Source organism: Plutella xylostella, chromosome 8, assembly GCF_932276165.1.
Source record: "Plutella xylostella chromosome 8, ilPluXylo3.1, whole genome shotgun sequence".
Lineage (NCBI taxonomy): Eukaryota > Metazoa > Arthropoda > Insecta > Lepidoptera > Plutellidae > Plutella > Plutella xylostella.
In genome coordinates, this window is record NC_063988.1 from 8,837,471 (window position 1) to 8,860,156 (window position 22,686).

Sequence of the window (22,686 nt, forward strand, 5' to 3'; positions counted from 1 at the left end):
TGATTATAATTAAACAGTCGTAACATTCAGGAGTTTTGTTAATTAATACTTATTATTATATAAAATACAACTTCTTTCCATTTCGCAATTTACTCAAGTCTACCCAATTACTTAGTTAAAAAAAGGTCGAGCTAAATAAAAGGTTTTTGATGTTTTCGGTAACATTTAATATAAAAATAAAACATATTTACCAACTAATAAACATTACTTCAAGTGTCTAATATCAAACGCTGAAGAGCCGACTGTAACGATCTGAAACATGATGAAAAGACTTCATTAAAGTATTTCTAGTTACAGGAATATTCTGTTAAATTAAACATTTTTAACTCGATAGTGAACATGGGGTTACAAAATCTATGATAAGATTGTAATGTAAATAGGTATTGAGGGAAAACCTTCTTTCTCCTTTACAAACCTCATACATAGTTGTTAAAAACATCAAACCAAGCTACTTAGAGCTCCAACAATGATCACTAACGAGCCCATAAGTTTTGGACTGATTGTGACGACCCAACTAGCAGTAAGGAAACAAAAGTACCTCAAATCTACCAATATACGCCATTTTTCTATGATCTACTTGTAGACTACTGTTACTACAACTAGATATCGTCACCTTAAATCGTAAACCGCCTAACTCCACTTTTTGGCGAAAATGACTTTTTGGTATCAATAGAAGCGTTTTTTCAAGGCGCATCTACTCGTATTACTCGTAAATCGATAAAAAATCTGAATTCTGAGAAAATTTAGTTTTCGTTATCCTCCTAACTCTAAGTCGTGATTTTTAAACAATAAAACCTCGTAACTCCTCCTACTCCCATACAACGAGCGATGTAGGCGGGAGTGAACGTACATTTTTGCAATAAAACTATGTGTTTGGCTTTGTTTTTATTACTACATAAATAAATTATTGAACTTAACACTCTTATTGATCAATTTATAGTTAAATTTTGCTATTTTTTAGCAATATTATGCTCTTAAATTAAAAGTTACGCGTATATCACAAACAAAATATTTTGTATATTTTGGTTGGAATCAGCACTTTACTACATACTAATATAGGTTTTTTGCAAACAAGGCAGGACGGATGCTGCAACCCGTTGCTGACGAATCCATCCATCCTCTAACCGATCTCATCACAGTCATTCTCTTCGACTTGACAAGATAGGTGCTCCTTGAAGGGCAGTAGATTGCACGGCACCCGTATAGATGCGATGGACTCATTTGCGAGGGCCCTCAGATTTGAAAGTAGCCCGTGCACTGCATGGCGTGTAGAGCACCAGCTACTCTTTGATTCTGGGGAACTAACATCTTGCAATGCTCCTTGAATGACCAGCAACTATCTACGACTAGGCTGAGGTAGCACATGTGCCGTTCTATAGCAATATGAACCTCACTGACCCGCACTGACAGATCTGTTGGCTCCCTGCTCATTAGGAGTTTGTAGGATATCAGGAGGGGCGCTGTTTTAAGGCCTAGGCGGTGGATCATGCCACTATCGTCTTTGATAAATCATCCTCGATGAACGCTCTCTCAGCCATCTTCAATGTGACACACATTGAAGATGGAGATCAGCAGAATGAATTGTGCTAACGCCTTTTGCGAGCTTCATTTGCAGGACAGTATTGTATGCCAAGTTATATTGCAGAGGTGTTCAAGACCGACCCCTGTGGAACTCCACAACTGACCCCCTTCTGCGAAAATTAACCCTCTCTTATCGGGTAATTATTGTACCAGTTGGACCTCTGACTATTTGCTGGAGGTAGGATCGGCCGATGGTATTCAAGAGAGGCCCTGAAGGTTCCTCAAGGGATAGAGTTGAACGGGTACACCATGTCTAATCCTTGGTCTAATCTAACACCCAGCGCAACTATCCCCGCGGTTCACATCCTGCTCCGACAGTGAACGAACATAGAAGTACTTCTACTAATACGTAATGTATCCACTATTGATTGTACATTTCGTAAGCCAATTTGACAATCTGAAAGGTAATGACCGTTCATCCAGGGGTGTCACCAATTTAAAAAGCTTGTCAGCCTCTTACAGCCGACAGATGGGTCTGTACATAGAAAAAGAATCTGCAGGACTGCTTTCTTTCTTCAGGATCTTTAACGTGGCCTTGTTTCAGTCAGTGGACACCTCAATGGCACTCTGGCTGCTGTTCAACAGACAGATAAACTTTCTGTACAAACCAGCTTTGAGTGCCAGCACTCACACGCGGTCTGGTATTCCATCGGGGCTAGGAACAGTCTTTTGCGCTCTGTTCCAACTCTAGATCCGTCACTCCTTGCTCGTCAGATGATAGAATAGAATAGAATACTCTTTATTTTTCACCATTAAAGAAAACGTGATGATGTTCCTAGTCCCTGGGAAACAGCGTGCTTACCAGGGATTCAACGGCAACGGCGGGACCATGGCCTCCTAGTACTGATTTATGTTTTCTACTGCTTATAACGATGACTGCTGATTATATAATCATTTTATTAAGTACATCAATAATACTATAAATTTCAAGTAAAAGGAAAAGGTAAGTAGATTTATCTATATTTGAACAGCGTAAGTCCATCAAAGAGATCAATATTTTTCATAATCAAAGTCCGAAAAACTCGTATTTCCAGGAAAAACACTTATCTCCAATAATAGTATTCACATAGAGATCGGGAAAAGATCGTAAGTCCATTTTATGTATAAAGCGATAAAAATTACTAATTTTTAATAACGCCATTGAATGCGCAACCACTTTTTTAGTCTAGTATCAAAAAAATATTAGGGGGTATCCTAAGTAGAAGTACAAAATAAACAGTTTTTTTTGTCTCCTGTAAAATTTGCTCGCGTGGAGTTGGGCGGTTTACGATTTAAGGTGACGATATTATTTAAGTATATTCGCCTGATCGCTTTATAATCGTATTATTCTACAGAATAAGTCAGCTAGTTTGCTCGTGGCTCCCGGGGGGAAGGCAAGAGTATGGGCTGTGGGGATGCATACGACATGCGTTTGTAATTTGTAACTGAGGCTCTATTCACGGAATTGCAGCGATTCTAAAGCGATAGTGAATAGGAATATTGACGCCCGATTTGTAGGTCTATTTCTAGCTCTAAATTGACGAATGACTTGTGGTCGTGCAGTAAATGGTTAAAAGTTTCAGGATACAGAAAAAGTACCTCGGTGAAAATTATACCATAGTTTTGGAGGTAAGCTGCGTTAACCACAAATCTAGGTATCTCCTTGTATTTAAAGTACCGATTGCATGACAGTTCTCTAGCAAGTATATTTCCCTACCCCTACTCTACTACCTACCTACCCTTTCAGCAATAATTAATTCTATTCAAGTCACTACCGCGTTGGAACCACATAAGATCTCTGAATACGGTTGCGGGTTTGTTTTTAGAAAGTCGTGGGGAGTTAGTATTAGATATTGGACTAGGTACATATTTTCTTAAGCAAATTATTGCAAATCTAGAGTAATTTACAATCAGGCTGTATTATTCAGGTTCCTGCTAGTTTGATTGAATGCACTTCTACTGCTATTGAAGGAATTGAAGATAATTGTATTAGATATTGGTTAGGTACCTAGTACATAATATTTTCTTAGGAAAATTATAATCTAGAGTAATTTACAATCAGGCTGTATTATTCAGGTTTCTGCTAGTTTGATTGAATGCACTTCTCCTTCTATTGAAGCAAATGAAGGTAATTGTAGGTAAGTACAAACTTATTTTTTATCTATCCTATTTACCTCTCAAGTCCATTTTGAATAGGATATAATGTCATTCGGATCGTCAGTAACTATAAATAATGTAAAATTTATATTAGTACCTAAGTACTAGACCTAGACCACAATGTCAGACCGTGGCTAGTAGCACAAGGCGCATTTTTTTTTTAATGCAGCTTGTATAGTGTCCCACTGGCCAAAGGCCTCCTTATGAACTGACCACCGTTCCCGATCATGTGCTTCTTTCGGCCATTGAGGCAAAAACCTGACGAGGTCGTCCCGCCATCTCCGTCTGGGTCTTCTGCGACGCCGACGTCCATCACTGGGCACCCACTCGGTGGCATTTAAGATTTGCATCTCTCACATCGGGCAGCATCATGATAGTCATGATCAAGCGCAACGGAAACTTTTGTCACGTCTTAAATGCGCCCCGTACTAGCCCTTCTTATCATAAAAACTCTACGGTTTATAACATAGTTATTCTCTGTTGAAGTCTAACTATTAACTGTGGTTTTTTTAACGATTAAAATCATAAACATATGTGTGTTAATTACGAGCATAAATATTTTACCTACAATATTAGTGCGCCTGACTGGCATGGCAACAGAGTAGTTTATTTTGTATAATACAATGTATAATACATGATCGAAGTATAATACATTCATATCCTCATAAGCACAGCAGATCACTAAGAGACTAAAGTATGAGCTGTATATTACGTGAAGATCTCCGTGTGTGAATCACGAATAACTATTGTCGACTCAAGTCGGTAGAGTAATTCGATAGGAATTTGAATGACACCTTCATCAGCGACAGGGGTGTCGGTAACGTTAGAAACTAACAAAACAAACTCCAGTGACCCTATCGAATTACTATGAACTTAAGTCGACGATGCCAAGATTCATGATTCGACAAGGCCCATGTGATTCATAAGCTTTACCTTCATCTCCGGGCAGTACTTGATAGTATGAGCCCTGTCGCCGGTAGCTCCACATCGAGGGCAGTGGAAGGCGCGCAGCACGGGGCACAAGACTCGCCCGCGCCAGTCCTTCAGCCCGTGCGACGAGTACCACGGCGGGGACTCGCCGTTGTTCTTGCAGAATGCGCACTCCTGGGAAGAGAGAAAGTAATAAAAGTTTAATATAATATCTATAGGTATAAGAAAGAGGTGCAAGAAAAAAGCTTTTCTGTAGTGAACAGTGTCGTCACTGGCCCTGACTGTATGTAGAATTGGCAAAATTGACAGCTTTCCTCTGCCGGAGGAAGCTGATGGAAGATTTCTCTAGCCACGTGTCTCAGTAGCAGAAGGTCCCTTGGAGTAGCGGCATGAGCTGAGGGGCGGAATTTGACAAAACCGCGCAACGCTGTTGGTCCGCGTTTTGCCGCTTGGTCACTATTCGTCTGCGTAAATAACGTGCTGCGAATCCTCTCTTATCATTCGTTCATAAATGCAGCATACCCTTTCACATGATCCCAATCCCAATCAGTTATAAACCCACAGCTACCGCACAATACTTACGAGATTCCTCTGCGCCGCCTTCCGCTGCCGGCGCAGCGTGGTGACGTATCTCAGCAGCAGAAGGAACCTTGGAGGTGCGGCGTGAGGTGCGGGGCGGAATTTGTCAAAACCGCGCGACGCCATTGGTCAGCGCTATGCAGCTTGGTCGCTATTCGTCTAATGCGGGACCGACGCGCTCTCACATGCAGCATGAGCTGTTATGCAGTTATAACCCCTCAGCTACTAGACAATACGTACAAGATTCCTCTGAGCCGCCTTCCGTTGCCGGCGCAGCGTGGCCACATATCTCAGCAGCAGGGCCAGCTGCTCCGGTGAGATGGACCGGAGCGCCTCGTGCTGCAGCGACTGCATGCGGCGGAACATGTCGGTGGAGGACGAGGAGCTCATGGACGCTGATGAGGAGGAGGATCCTGGAAGAGACAATGCTTTAATAAGCATTAATAAGCAACGCTAAGTGGTAATTCAGAAGTTTGGTCGCGTGCTCTGCCTCCTCCACTCATTGGCAATCAACAATCCATAAGTAGCATTTAATTAAGCAATGCTGTGAAATCTGAAATTATTTGTAGCTTTATGTTATCGTAATATTTTCTGGTCGTGATCGTGGTTGTGGGCCTCTTAGCAATTCGGAAATAAGTAGATTACATTGAATCTTACCCCCTTATTCATAAAAAAGTTATAGGAAGTTTTTGCTATTGAACTGTTTTGTCCCTCTCAAACTCAGAACATATAGTTCGAGAGGGACAACAGTTCAATAGCTAAATCGTTTCATAACTTTTCTATGAATAAGGGGGTAAGATAACCAACTGCAAATCAACCTCAAAGAACATGCCTTGGTTACATGCAGTCTTAGCTTTCCCTTATTTTACTATCCCAAACAACCTTACCTTTGCCACTGCAGCTGGAGGCTCCAGTTACGCTGGTGGCGCGGCTCAGCACAGGCACCGCCGCCGCCGGCCGCGGGGCGCCGTCCACCGTAACCTGAGCCTCCAGCACGGCCGGGTCCAGCTTCACCGCTTGCAGGGCATCTGGAAGTTGTGGAAGTGAAATCACTTTTTAACAAATTCTTGGTACTATTAACTTTTGTTATAACACTTCATAACTTTCTTCATAATTCACGATCGTTGAAAATACACTCATGGGCAATGAAAAAGTTCCATTAAGAAAATCATAAAATTACTCCTAAATGGTCTGTAATACTTAAGAACATTTATCGGAGCCTCAGAATATTACCAATAAAAATGTACTTACATATTTTGTTCATAGGTATTTCATATTAAGTGTAAAAAAATTAGGAAATTTGGAGTCTTGCATATTGTAAGTGGAACTGTTTCTTTGGACGTGAGTGTAAATGACCTGTCAACTAAATAAATCGTTATAGCTCATCTTCAGCTCAACTCTTTTTTTTCTGAGCTTTATAACACCTGTTTTTTGTTGTTGTGCATTACCTCCTGAATACTAAAATTCAAATTTATAGCCATAAATGTATATTTGGCCTTCACATTCCAAAACCTAAGTTTCGCATTTTATGCCAGTCCATTCAGCTTATTCTAATAGCTCTAATAAAAAGAAATATTTATGGTTTTTTCTATACTACCTGCTGCATAACTAGTTTACTTACTAGTCTATTAATGAAAACAAACGATCAAGGTTAAAAGTTTATGGCTATATTATTTATTTGCCGCGACATGCAAAGTTAAACATACAGTGTTAAAAAATCAAGTCCCCATAGTACCTAATATTTCGCGTAGCCAACAAAGTGTCTATGTTTTCCGCAATTTTTTTTTTCATATAAATTTTTTGTAGTATTCTTTTTCTTTTTGTTTCTGTTTTTTATTGTTCAGTGTGTCAAATAAATGTTTTCTTTCTTTCTTTCTTTCAATTTTTAAAAGACTTAGCACAATAGTTGTCCAGATTGACTTCCAGTACAGTAATCCAGTGAGACGCTTTTGGCTTACTATAATTTTTCAACTCCTATACATTACTACAAAACAAGGTGGTATTTTTTTTCTATTAGTGAATGTACTGAGCAAAATCCGCTAAAAAGATAAATTTGCTATTTAAATAAGGTAATACCATTGGACTAATATTACAACTATACTCACTATTTAAAATCAGCATAAAATAAACATACTACCTAGTTACCTACCTCAACGACCTTGTGTTTTTTTGATAAAGTGAATGAACAATTAATTACTTTATGTGTTCCATAATGCCTCTTTTTGTTTGGCAAATATTATTGAAGCCGATTCTGAAGGCATCTTTAAAAGCAACATCAAGACGTACAATTATTCACTATACGAGGCTTTGTAACTTTATAATATTCCATATTTTAAAATGTTTTAGGTACTTACTAAAATTTAATTTTGCGCTTTCAGAATCGGCATCACTGTACAGCATTGGTTTGTAGTAGGTACCTAATAAGTAAAATATCCACCTGTATATTTATTAACTCATTTGAAATCGACTTTGAGTCCGATGAGTCCCATAGTGGCACAGTCTACAAAAAACAAACAAACAAACACGCACTCACGCCTTGTACTAATGTACTCCCTTGCGGAGTAGGCAGAGGTGCATTGCTGCACCCACTTTTCACCAGAGTGTTATAAACATAAACATAAAAACATAAACATATCTTTATTGTAATAAGTAAATGTAAGTCCCAATGTAATAGGGGGCGGGCCTATTGCCATTTTACGGGCACATCTAAGACCCGAGAACAAATATCTGTGTTTAAACAAATATCTGCCCCAGCCGGGACTCGAACCCGGGACCATCGGCTCAGTAGTCAGGGTCACTAACCACTACGCCATTCGGTCGTCCTAGCACAGTCTACAATATCTAGTAATCATCTAATCTAGTCTTGCCATCGTTTCACAAACAAAAGTCGCTCAGAATGACTTCTGTCTCCCCCTTTCGGCTTACTATACTTCTTTTGCAACACCCTCTGTAAAAATAATTTTCAAAATCGGTCCATAAACGGCGGAGTAATCGGTGAACATACTAGGGCATGCAATACCGGAACTATTTTTAATACCGGTATTGAGTTCCGGTATTGCAACTCAATACCGGGATCCCGGTATTAATACCGGTATTAGATTTCCTTGTAATTAATGGCATATATTGTGATTAAAGTCGTATAGGTCAAAATAAAACGAGAAAAAGCAATCAAATTCAGTATTTTGTAATAGATTTTTACGAGAATTGAGTATTAGAGTTTAAATTTTACAATAAATTATTATTTTTACATCCAGTGTCCGTTTACGCATGGACAACAGTAGATATCAAACGGCCGAAAACTGCATCAAACGGTTGGAAACAAGTGCGCTTTCACAGTACATAGGAAATAGGAATACTATATTTTAATCGCTTTATTATAGCCTAAAAAAGTCCGATTCCGGTATTACTTCAATACTGGTATTAACTTTCAATACCGGTATTGAAAAAAGCGTGAATTTTGTCCCTGATACCGGTATTACGAATACCGGTATTACGGTATTGCATGCACTAGAACATACATAAAAAAAAAAAAAGATCCCGACGAATTGAGAACCTCCTCCTTTTTTTGAAGTCGGTTAATAAAAGAGGCCATAATCCATTGAATTTGGCATTTTGGGTCGTTTTGAAACGGAACTGATCCTAAAATAACTGTAACTTTAAAATAATTTGATTAAGGCCCTGTTCCACAATGTCTGGTTAGTGCCTACTTGTCAGATAAAATACATGCTGTCACTGTCAAAAAAATAATAACAGAGGGTGACAGCATGTGTTTTATCTGACAAGTAGCCACTAACCAGACATTGTGGAACAGGGCCTAAGTCTAAAATGTAGACAGCAGGAAGCTAACACGATAACGCTAGTTCGTCGGCAGTTAGTAACTATTTAATTTAATAGTTAATTATCTATTTAGTCACGGTATATTACTTAACTCATTTTTAGACACGGTAATATTAACAATATCTCGCCATGCATAGAAAACAACAATACTTAATTGCTTTTCTTACCGTAACAACGACTAGGGTTTTTATCGCGGTGGCAAGATTAAGGTGCCTCAACAAAGTGCTACGTTATACACTCACGTGCAATGAAAAACTTCCACTCACAAAACGCCGACACCAAACAACCCCAATTTTTCAAAGATTTAATTTAAAATTTAAACAGAATTTTACCGTTTGTAGTTGGTAATATCCTGATGCTCTGTTAAATGTACTTCAATGTTGCGTGTTTTGAAACTATACAAGGCCAGAACGCAGAGGTTGGGACTGCTCGCGTATATTTTCAAATTAAAATAGCGCCATGATTTACTTGAAAGTATACAAGGCCATTACGCACTAATCGCGTATATTTTCAAGTAAGTTGGGCCAAAATTATGGCTTGAAAATATACTGCAGCAGTTACCACTGCGTACTAATCGTGTATATTTTCAAGTGCCAAGCGGCAATGCGATCACTTGAAACTATACGTGATTAGTTACCAGGTAGCCCTTTTGAATTGTTGCTCTCTCTTTCTTTCATGCGAAGTAGTAATAAGTCTATTGCTTTCTAAACATTGTATGATCATTCCGCACTTGGCATTGTTTTCGTAACGTGTTTTTTGTTTACATCGTACAGTTAAAAAGTAAATTGATTTAAATTAAACTGTAGAACGTTTCTTAATAGTAAAAATTATCTCAGAAGAGGGTGTAGAATAGAATAGAATAGAATAGAGGGTGTAGAACAATTCATAAAATACAATTACGGTCAATTCAAAACTTGATGAAACATATGAATGTAATAGGTCTATAGGGTAATACCTACTCCTTCTACACTTACGAGCAATGAATAAGTCCAAGTAGTAAATACTCAACACCAAATGACCACATTTTTTTTTAAACATTTAATTTAGGATTTGATCAAAATTTTCGTCTTTAGTTGGTTACCTATAATATTTCGATGCGCTGTTAAATTTACTTTAATATATTGCCGATGGCGACGGCGTCATTAGAAGCTAGTCTTTTACGTTCAGGAGCTATCGTCACTGGAACTTTTTCATTGCTCGTGAGTGTAGTAGGTATTACTCTTAATTCATATAAATAATAATATATTAGTATTCTTACTTGCAAGTATTATTGCTATAATTATCAATTTATCAATCAAATTAGAGCTTGTTCATCTTTATTTATTAACATTCTATAGGTCTATGACAGGCATAACAAGTAAATTGTAGTCATGTACATTTACCGAAATAGTTAAGTAAATCAAAATCAGCATGTAGGTATAAATTTTATGCGACAAGTACGCCAATCAAGCAATGTGCGTAATAGCAATGTATATTTTCAAGAACGATTCAGTAAATCCCAACTTGAAAGTATACGCGATTAGTACGCACAAATCGTGTATATTTTCAAGTAAGATAAAAAAAAATTTCACTTGAAAGTATACAGTGCTAGTACACTATGGGTGCGTTCTGGCCTTGTATAGTTTCAAAACACGCCTTCAATGTTGCAGAAGTCGACATTAAGCTTGCCTTTTCCGTTTAGGAGTACATAATTTGGTGCTTTTCTCAGTGGAACCTTTTCATTGCCATTTTTCATTTAGGTAATTGTACGGTTTTAATTAAACTACGTATAGGTATTGGTTTGCTCGGCTCTCTAGACTTTAGGGAACGCATTGTGGATATGTAAGTATAGTATGCTCAATACTCAATTATTTATTGCATCCATAAGTTTTACAGGTGTTAGGTTGGTTTTGCCTTAAATACCTACTCACAAATGACAAATAAAATGTATTAATTTGACTGCTGTCATAGAACTCATTGTATATTTTACAAAAATATAGCATACTAGCTGTTCCCGCGCGCTTCGCTTCGCCTTAAAAAGTTTTCCCGTGGGAATTCCGGGATAAAAAGTAGCATATGTTCTTTCCCAGGGTCTAGACCGTATGTATACCAAATTTCATTCAAATCCGTTCAGTAGTTTTGGCGTGAAAGAGTAACAGACAGACAGACAGACACAGTTACTTTCGCATTTATAATATTAGTTAGGATTTTACGAAGTAAACATAGAACATCTCTGGTGGAACCCCATAGGCAGATGTCGGTTCCAAACCAAATACCAAGGCAAATCCCTGATTGCTAGATTTCAAAACAATATTGAACTGTCGATTAGCAAAACTTAAAGTTCACAATTAACCTTCAAAGATGAATACACTATAATTATTGGCAGATTTTAGACAGAATTTTTATGGCGGTAAACATTCGCAGCTTAGGCATGCTCAGATTATTTCAGCCGTACTACAATTATTGCGTACTTGGATTAATACAGTTCAATTCACGCAGGATGACCTCTTGAAGAAAGTCTTTTACATTATTTACCTTCGAAATGCAGGGTTAGGGGAAATATAATACTTTGCGTTATCGTTCTGTCGATATTCACTTTATAATTCGATGATAATTGTTTGTTAAATGCGTAGACAAGACGAACACCATTTAAGTCAACTTACGTGAATAGGACGGTATTGTTAAAGTCAAGGTTTTTGCTGATATTAGCGCGTTCTTTTGGCTTCCGTACCTATTTGCCAAAATAGAATAGAATAGAATAGAATAGAAAAACTTTATTCGACACAAAAACAACAACATGGACAGTAAAACAGGTAACAAAAAAACTTAATTACTAGAAAAATAAATATTAATAAATTAGTAGGTAGGGTACACTAGGTGCTAGTTGCTGCTCAGTGTCGAAAAGGACTCCAGACTCAGCATGTGCTATAATCCCGGGGACTATAGCGCTGGTTTTCAGCTGGATCCTTTGCGAACGGAACGCCGTAGATTAGGAGTGCGATCGTTTGAATTAACCAATTTCAAAGCATACAACAAAACATAAACAAACAAGTAAGTGAACAAACAAGTGTTAGTTAGGTACTACAATAAAAGATATTTTTTTTTTTTTTTTTTTTTTTTTTTTTTTACGTAGTTAGTGATAATTTATTCATAAAAACATATAAGTCACAAACATGCATTATATCCACTAGAAGTTTCGTCAAAAAAATTAATAATAATTATAATATACCTACAAATATACTTACTACTTACTTATATAACTAACTAATCAAAAATACCCCTCCGAGCCACACCCGACCCAAAGGTACCCATGACACTGGCAGCGTTACCACGCTGCACAGCCAGGGATAGCCTCTGCATCAGGTGTGCCCCGGAAGAAGATCCCAGACCACGACTCCTCAAGCGTCTGGTGATTTCCCTTAAGAAGGCCCTGCCCTCTTCTCCCCACACCCCCATCGTCTCCACAGCCAAGGGCACAAACAGATACCGCTGCATTAGCTGGCTATATTTAAGTTTTTTAAGCCGAGCCGCGGCTTCAGCAGCGGCACCCGCATTGGCCGCTGTAGACTGCACGTGAGACGGCGCGAGGGTGCAGACGCACGTCGCGTCCCAGAGTAAACTGCGGCCCTTCTCCCACGGCACCATGGTGAGTCCATCCGGACGCTTGCCATCAGCCCGGGACAACCCTGGTGGCTCCAGTACCGCCGGGACATCCGCAGAAACAAGAGCTCTCCGGACGATGTCATTGATAGCATGGTGCCGTGAGAACCTGCCCGCACTACGCACACAGTGTAACCCGTGACGTCCCGATTGATCCACCCGCGCGCCGCAGACACAAACATGGGGTTCCACCACAGTGCAGCCGAGACGCAGAGCCACTGCCACCCGCAAGGAATCGTTGTCTAACAACGTTCCCAACTGTGGCGATGGCAAAGCATGCAGCCACAACCCTGACTCTGGCTGAGAGACCGCCCGCAAACGCGCCAACTCAGCCCCGGCATTGCGCAGCATCAGCATGTTCAACTGCAAGCGACACTGCTCCTCGTCCCAAGCACGCTGACGCTCAGGCTGCACCGGCACAGCACTCTCAGGACACACAGACTGCCATAACTCCAGGGCCTCTGCCGCGTGGGGAATACTGAACTCATCACCATTAACATGTAAAATGCGAGTGACAAGCCGCAGCACCCCACAAGACGACGCCAGAAAAGCCGGCAGTTGAGTGTCCTCCAAGCGCCTTAAACCCAGCCCACCATACCTCACAGGAAGCGCCGCTTGAGACCACTGCTCATTGGACATGCTGATGTTGACAATAGCCTCCAGGAGGTCCTTCAACACCTCATCGTACTGCTTGGACTCCTCTCTATGCAGCCAAACTGGGGCTGTACGCAGCGAATATGTCAGCCTCGGTATGGACAAACAGCCCCGCAAGATGGAAAGCGCCACGTGTGCTGAAAGCTGGCAGAGGTGCGACTTGGTTTCAGCCAACGTACGCATCTTGGACAGAACCAGAGCTGGCACTCCTTCGGGAAAAATTGGCGCACCCAAAAGCATGAATGTTGTCCTGTCCAAGAGCTTAGCACCTGGCACCAACACGTCCAGCCGTTCCTGGGTAGCCGGCGACAACTGACCAGCACACGCAAACACCTCTGACTTCCGTGGATTAATTCGCAAGCCCAATGCAGCCAAGCCCTGAACCAGAGATTCAATGTCGCTCAAAACCTCATCTGCGTCACCCCCCACGGTGCCATCGTCTAAGTACCATAGGTTCAACGGCGACCGGAGGGAAGACACCACGTCATGTATGGCCAGGCTAAAAATTAGGGGGCCTAAAGGGTCACCCTGCTGCGCCCCTACTTGAGACTCGACAGGGATAGTTCCAAGGAATAAGTTTGAGGGCCTTGCGTAACATTGGTGGAGAAACGGGAAGAGAGACGGAACGCGCTCTAAAACCCTTTTTAAAAATACGTCCCGCTCCACCATGTTAAACGCATTTTCTAAATCAACCTTGAAAATGATGCTATCCGATCCATCCCTTAAATAGGCAAAAGACCGAGCGGCGTGAATGGCCGCCTCGCACCCTAAAGGCACTCCAAACCCCAACTGCAAAGGCTGCAGGTATTCAGACATTTCTTCTCTGACAGCGCTGCAGCCGAGCTTGGCCACGAGACGGCGAAACACACTACCTACGGCGATGGGTCGGATACCACCATCCTTTTTATTTAAGGCGCATAGCGAGGCTCCATATAAAAAAGGGCATACCTCTCTATTGACCATTCCCTTCAGCATAAAATTCGCCAATGAGCATAACGAGCGTAAAAGAATCGCACCAGCATCACCAGCCGCAGATGAAGTCAATTCCTTGAGATGACCGGGGCGAATACCGTCCAAGCCGCCTGCCGAACCACTATTGAACGATTCAATCGCCTGCGCAACGTCTTTCACCTCCACAGTCAGAAATACACTAGAAAGGTTCGGTTCAGGTGGAAACTGTAAGTCCCTACTCGGTATCGGGTGCTTAAGCCGAAGTGCCTCTATCGTAGCATCGCTATCATCCGCCAAAGAAGAGTCAGACAGTAAAACACGTACCGCACCACTAACTTATAGACAGTGAAACAACAATTATACATTTAGATTTAAGGGTAGGTCTAACATTTTGTGTAGGCACATACATATTATATAGGCATTAACCAAACTCAAAAAGATGTAGGTACTCATGGAATACTTCATGACTGCAACTTTTGTAACAAGATCAGGTGTGTTTTGAGTCTGTGCTTAAAGGTGCTTTGTCCTTTTAGGTCGCGAATGGGAGGGGGGAGATTATTCCAACATTTACAGGCTGCGTATCGGAAACTACATCTAAATGCTGCGCTTCTGAAGTCAGGGGTAATGAGTAGATAGGAGGAGGCCCTAGTGTTATGCTTATTAAACTGATGTGACCATGTAAGTTTCTTGTAAAGGTACTCAGGGGTTTCACCTCTAACAACCCCAAATAATAGGGTAGCGAAATGAAGCTTTCTTCTACTTGATAATTTTAATAAATTTGAACTGTTCAAAAATGGGGTCACATGAGCACGAGGAGGTATATTAAAACAAAAACGTGCACAAGCATTTTGGACTCTTTGAATGAGGTTCTGCGTTTTAACATACAGACAGGGTCCGTAGACAGTGTCTGCGTAGTTTAACTTTGATAAAACTAGTGCTTCACACAGCTGAATACGCAGTTTTTCACTAATGTACGGTCTTATTTTGTATAGCACTTTGAGTTTGTAAAAACAGCTTCTAACAACGTTGAGAATGTGTTTCTCAAAGCGAAGGTTTTGATCAAAGAGTACGCCAAGATTACGGGCCTCAGTAACTTCTTCAACACTTGTGCCGTTAACTTTTATGTTAGGATCGTAATTTTTTATTCCCAGTATTTGTTTTTTTGAGCCTAATATCATAAATTTAGATTTAGTCGGATTAAGAAGCAAGCAGTTTTTATTGGACCAATCTACTATCCGCTCCAAGTCCTCATTAATTTTGTTCACCGTTGGCCCAGAATCCCCTGGCAAACAGGCAAGATATAATTGAAGGTCATCAGCATAAATGTGGAAGTTACAGTGCTTGATACAATTGGTAATATCCGAAGAATATAAAATAAACAAGATAGGTCCAAGGATTGAGCCTTGAGGGACTCCTCTAGTCACAGGTAGTAATGACGAGGAAAGAGTTTTCCCGTCAGTGCCTGTAAACATTACCCTTTGCGTCCGATCTGAGAGGTAACTCCTGAACCAGCTAACTGTAGATTTTTCAAATCCATAGTAGGATAATTTCGCTAATAATAGGGGAATATTTATGGTGTCGAAAGCGCGGGAGAAATCAAGCAGCGTCAGCAGTGTGCCCTTGCCCTTATCCTGGGAGGAAATTATGTCATCCACTACGTTAAGTAATGCCGTTGCCGTGCTTCTTCCCTTTCTAAATCCGGACTGAACTGTAGGAAGGATTTTATTTATTTCTAAGTACTGTGTTAGTTGGTTGCTAACAGCTTTTTCAAGTATTTTAGAAAAACATGTTAGTAAACTGATCGGTCTTAGTTCTTTTTCGGATACTGGATTTACACTTTTTGGAATAGGCCTAATTAGAGCAATCTTCCATAGATCTGGGAAACAACTAGTTTTGATGGAATAATTGACCATGAAAGTGATTATTTCTAACGTGCGCGGTAAAGTCAACACTATCATATTTAAAGCGATATTATCGACACCTCGAGCGTTTGACTTAAGGCCATTTATGATTTTGACCACTGTTTCCTCATGGATGGTAAAAAGGTTAAAAGAACATGATGTGTCAAATTTATGCGACTCATAGTATTCGATATCGGTTTTACTGACAGAGCTATTTCCAGGAAGATCCAAAAAATGCTGGTTGATTTTATCCGGATTCTGTAGATGGTTAGGAAGGCATGGTTCTGTGTGACTGCGGAGCGCGGTATTCTTTAAGTTTTTCCAGAGGGTGGCAGCGTTTTTAATGTTTTTATTAATATTTTGCTCAAAATAGGCTCGCTTCTCGTTAAAAATTGCACAATTCACCAGTTTTTTCAGATCCAAGTAGCATTGTCTATGAGTATCTGATTTAGAAATACGGTACTTCTTGTGTGCAGTGTCTCTTAGCTCCATCATAAGTTTTACAGTCTCTGTTATCCATGGGTGGCTGTTATGTTTTATAAGAATGCGTTTCTCCGGTGCATGTAAGTCAAAGAGTCTAATAACATAATCATTAAATGTGTCAATCATAGAATTCAGATTGCCAAGTGTTTTGATATTCTCCCAGTGAATGCTATTCAGATCCGAGTTAAATTGTGTTATATTTATATCCTGAAGTGGGCGATAAACAATCCAACGCGGTTTAGGCTTGATTTTTTTAAGATTAAGTTCTACACATATAAAAGCATGTCTACCAAGAGAAGGAATGTAATCAACAGTGGTTCGGCGGGTCTCAATATCCGTGCAGACGATATCAATCAGGGTCTCACTGTCGTCGTTAGCAAAATGAGTTGGCTCAGAGACCAACTGATTCAGAGTGAGGCTTGATACAAAGTCATTTACGGTTTGTGTGTAGCTATCATGTTTCAGTAGATCAACATTAAAATCTCCTACAAGTATAATTTTATCGTAACCGGCTAAACAAGTTACTGTGTCAGTGATGGCGTCAAGAAATGAGTTCAGGTCTTGCCACTGTGGACGGTACGCAGTACCCACGAGTAGCTTAAAAGAGTTCACGGTGCATGTGAGCCACATCTGTTCAATACCAGCGGCCACGGGATGAGAACGAACCCGGACATTTACACCCTCGCGGATGTAAAAACCCACTCCTCCGCCTCGTTGGCGCTGCCCCGGAATGATCACGCGCGGCGCGTGACGTAGTCGGTAGCCGGAGACCACTGGGGCTCGCTGGTGGTAAATACCTATACAGGCACACATAGTGACACATACACAAATGAAAGGCAATAGTTTTCCACTTAAATTAATTGGATGACCGATAAGTATTTGGTTCTTAACTCGTAGATACAGGGAGTTGCAAAAAAGAAGGTAGGAAACTTATGTGTGTTTTGTGCAGCATGGTACTTATTAGGTTTGGGTGTAGCAACACCGCGGTGAAATGGCTGACAAGCCAGATAAGTGTTCAGTCACTAATAGCTCAGGGTGAAATTTCAACACCTGCCCGCCAGGAATCAAACCTGGGTCTATCCACAACAACTTCCATAACAACTTCATTCAGTGTAGGTAGGTAAAGTATATCCTACTGATTGCAATGAACATAGGTAGGTACATAGGTACCTACTGATTGCTATGAACGGTGCAGTGAACTACTATACTTCGGTATTATTATAGCTGACCTATTAGAATAATAGACATAAGGTACACATACATAATGTGAGAAAATGAACACACGGCCGGACATACGATAAGAATTCCATACATTTTCAATATTCGATCGATATTGGACAGATAGTCGCTGTGGTGTTGCCATCATGTAAAATGCAAAGGTCACGGACGCCATTAAGAATGTAACTGGATCCCTATTCCAAGCCCTTTGTATGGTATGTAGGTACATACCTACAGTTCATTTACAATTAGAATAATAATATTATGTTGATCAAAATCATAATTCTAATAATTATTATCAAACGTATCAAGTACCTATGTTGATATATTCTATGTATAATTGCCATAGAACAACGCGGACTCGGGAGTACCCTCGGGAAGCGCCATAGCGATCTTTCTTGATACAAAAATGTCTGCCAATTTTTGCGGGGGGATTTTTTTTTTCACGTCCCCACTGCTGGGGCACGTCTCCCTACAATGAAGGAAGGGTTTTAGGCCTAGTCCACCACGCTGGCCAAGTGCGGGTTGGTGGACCCCAACACAAGCAAGCTTGTGCTAAGAGAGTTGTCGGATAAGTGGGCAACCCTACTGTCAGATGTTTTCCAAGCTGCCTTTTTCAATACTACAGTGCTATTCTACATAATCTTGACGCTTGGTAGGCATGTTGGACGTTGAAAAACATACCTGAAAACAAATAGCTACTCCTTCGAAGAGGTTTTTTTATGAAGATAATTTTTTCCACTGCTTTACAATGTTTCATTTTACGCTTTTCTTTTTTTCTACGCCCATTGACGAGTACTTATTATTATTTAATTTTAAATATGTAGGAATTTTCTAATGAACTCAGAATCGCCCCCCTGGCGGTATGTGGGCTGAGCTAAACTGATGCGAAATTAATTCTAGACATGTTAGTGTGCGCTATCAATACTAAAATAAATGGAACCTAACAACTAAAATAACAGTCCTTTCTATTTTTTACGTTCAAAATTATAATACTTAAGCATGTCTTTCCGTGTTCAGAATAAATAAGCACGATAAATTTCAATTAAAATGGTCTATGGACAAGAAACTTTTACTGAAATTTAAATAAAACATCGTAAACTAAAAGGCCTCTGAGCGGAAAACCGAAAATGAAAACATTTATCTTCCACTTTCTATTATAATAATATACCTAAGTATAATATTAGTATCGATTATTTTAAAGATTCGCATTCATAATCGGTTTTATTTATAGAATTTTATAGTATGATAATAATGAACCTAAATTCTTCTTTCTGAATGTTATGACTGTTGCATTTTAATCCCCTAAAATATTTGTGACGATCGATGACAAAACCTAGTTTATTATATTGTTTCTCACTGTACCTACTTATTCTTATATCATTCGAAAAACATGAAAAATAATAATTGCATTAAATTTATCCATGCAATTTGCATGTAACCAGATTTTTGAATTTTGCATAAGATAAGAACATACTCTATACTAACATGATTATTTCAACTATAGTTGTTGCATAATGTAATTTATTTTAATTTAATACATTTTCAATCACATATTTTAGGCGACTGCCCTTATTTCAAAATATTATCTTCAGGGCGAATTAGGTATATCTAGAATATAAATCAACATCTAGAAGCGTTTTTATCGGATATCTACCGAATCCTATTCTGAGAGCTTATAGATAGTAAATTAAAATTAGTTTTTAATTACAAAAACTAATCAGCCACTTTAAAATACTAATGTAGGTAATATGATAATAAAGGATATTTTCTATTTTGTAATTTGTCACTTAGTGTATCTAAAGAAGTTTGACTAATATAAATTATAGATTTTGGTTTGAAATCCTAACTGATATTATAAATGCGAAAGTAACTGTGTCTGTCTGTCTGTCTTGTTACTCTTTCACGCCAAAAATACTGAACAGATTTGAATGAAATTTGGTATACATATGGTCTAGACCCTGAGAAAGAACATAAGCTACTTTTTATTCCGGAATTCCCACGGGACAACTTTTAAACAACAGCTTGTGTTGATTGTGTTGAATATGTTGCTAAGCATGACTCGCTAACCTAAAAATGGCAAGCTCATTACGCGCAATTTTAGGGTTTGAATACTTTGAATGCACAGCACTGACAATTGAAATAAATAAATGTGACAAAGATTTTCGGATTCAAAATGTATTGAATTTTACACTAATTAAGTACTTTGTAAGTGATATTTATTTCGTTTTGACTTCGCGTTAGGGCTTTAGGGCCCTTGAACAGTTGTATGGACAACTGCTGTAATGAATTGGTATATAGGTAAGGGCACGCACAACAGCTATGTACACATTTATTATCTTTCCTTGAGAAGGCACAGTGTACATAAAATAATATAAGTACACTTAAGTACTGTAGGTTTTCAGCAATGCGGTAAATTGTGAAATAAGTATTCAATCAATTCTGAATCAAAAACATCTAAAATATACTTTATTATCTATGAGCGATTCAAAGGCTGATTCTGTGGTATTAAGTTTACCCAGGATATTAAATTACTTTTGTTTACTAACGCTTTGCATGATGTGTACCTTGGTAGTCGATCTAGATTGTATTTAGAAACTTTAAAACTATGAACCATGTTTTTATTAACTGCTGTTTTGTATACCATATTGATAAATAAATTAAAACTGTGTCAATACAATTCTCAGATTAAGTTGAGAGGACTTTACGCGCGTCTCGTAACGGGCGAACAGTTTGCCAACTGGGAACGCAGCTTCAGCCTAGAACAACTCGCTGCCGTACCTACCTGCTTCAATGTTGGTTTTGAGACGCAAAACATCCGTCACACTCACACTGCAGTTCAGCGTTTTCTGAAAGGAACAGGTCACATTTTCATTATCAACTTACAAAAAAAACTTATTTCACTGCTGCGTGTCACGGACAAGAGTTTGCGCTGTGGGTGAACAGTTGTCTCTTTTGTTGACTGTACTTAGGTATAGGTATGTCAGTATTTGCACTCTGCACATCTCAATAGCATTGATTGGTTTATAAATAAATGCCCAGCGGCTGTAGGGATTCAAATTCATTAAACTAGAAGCACTGAACTAAGTATATGGTAGGGATATAAATGTGTGCATTGGATGTGTTTGTTAATAGTGAATATAGTACTGTTATGATGTCAAACTGAACATTAAGAAACATAATCTTAGGCCCTGTTTCACAATATCTGGATATAGTGACTGCCTGTGGGGGCTAAGTCTGTAATTATGTTTTGACGGCATGTCTTTTATCCCACAGGTAGCCCTTATCCAGACATTGTGAAACAGGCCCTAGATGTCTTTATCACATCACAACACAATGTATTTTAAAGTGCCAAGTTGGCAGGAAAAATGTCCTAAAGGTTAAACTAATGTCAAATATCTCAGGTGGATAGATGGCTTTTTGTTTTGGTATAAAGTAAGATTAATTTACCTTTAGTGGCGTTGACAGTGTGTCCTTGAACAGTGTTGTTAGGTTATCCACAGATGAGTATTTCTTAGCAACCAGAGTATCCATAGTTGAATATTATTTAACACTATTTTATGTCGGAAACTGTAGCTTTACTGAACGCACTAAACACGAGGTTCAAATGGACGGTAGGTAGTAGTAGGTACTAAACAGAAGCGACTACCCTCAAATGTTAATAAAACGTGAGTATAGTAAAGGTATAGACTAAATTAGTCTATGGTAAAGGTAAGCGCCCACCTGTCGGCATCGTAGTCATCGGACGCAACGGACGCATCGCATTCAGGATTATTTGTATAGAAATTTACACAAGTGCGTCCACTTCATCGGCATTGCCAACGCTGTTTCTCCATATATTTATGACAATCCGTTTGGTGTGATACGTCCGATATTTGGGGAAATATTGATAAAACAATAATATTTTCATATAAGTAGTAACATTCACCACGTTTGTATACATAGAAGTCAAGCCGCTGACGAATCTCACAATGAACAATTAAATCTAGCTATAAACTTTATTGCCTCTGTTATGAAATAAGTACTTCGACCTAGGGTATTATATGAAATACTTCGACCTAGGGTAAGGTCTGTCTCAGAATAAGGAAGTGAATATTATAACTTACCTACTTCCTTGACCTTTGATAATTAGGTATATGACTGGCGATAAAATTAAATATGTATGTCTCATTATTTACATTTAGTTTTTATTCATAGATATAATTAGTTAGGTATGCTTATGATATTCTTTATTAAGGACTCGGGCCGTTTCATGTAATAGATTTAATCAAAAGAAAAAGTCGGTATATACCTAATTACCTACGATCAAAAATAATTTAAGGCGTTGTACAGGGTGTCCAGTAGGAAAGTATTAACTGTTTTTCAAGAAATATGGTTTGTTTCAAAAATAGTTTTTATGCGATATTTCTATGTGCTTGGTCATAATTATAAGTTGTCAACCATTTGAAAAGGCTATTATAAATCAGCATTGTACTTACTTAACTGTTTACATAATGCAGTTAACTATTGTAATTATTTCTTTTCTTCAGCAATAGAATAGAAAAGGATTAAGTTGACACGCAAAGTATAATACTGTAGGGTATTTAGTAAAGTGTAATAATAGTGTATGTAGGTATTTATAATACATACCTACTTAGATACTTAGATAGTAAATTACATGGTACTGAAAAAAAACCAATTCATATAAGTGTAAGGGAGCATTTACCTATTAAGAAATCTCATGACGTGCACATTGTATTAGAAAATTAGAATATACTTAAAAATCAAAAATAAAAAC

At 39.0% G+C, this 22,686-nt stretch overlaps 1 protein-coding gene across 1 annotated transcript; it reads right to left on the reverse strand.

Moving 5' to 3' along the window:
* Positions 1–152: 152 nt before the first annotated feature.
* On the reverse strand, positions 153–21,534 carry LOC105380338. The gene is made up of 6 exons (XM_048622498.1): positions 21,360–21,534; positions 20,695–20,758; positions 6,114–6,254; positions 5,467–5,639; positions 4,651–4,821; positions 153–252 (listed from the first exon to the last, which is right to left on the reverse strand). Exons 1-6 carry the CDS (start codon positions 21,441–21,443, stop codon positions 205–207), a joined length of 681 nt encoding a protein of 226 aa, XP_048478455.1. The 5' UTR covers positions 21,444–21,534; the 3' UTR covers positions 153–204.
* Between the last annotated feature and the right edge of the window lie 1,152 nt (positions 21,535–22,686).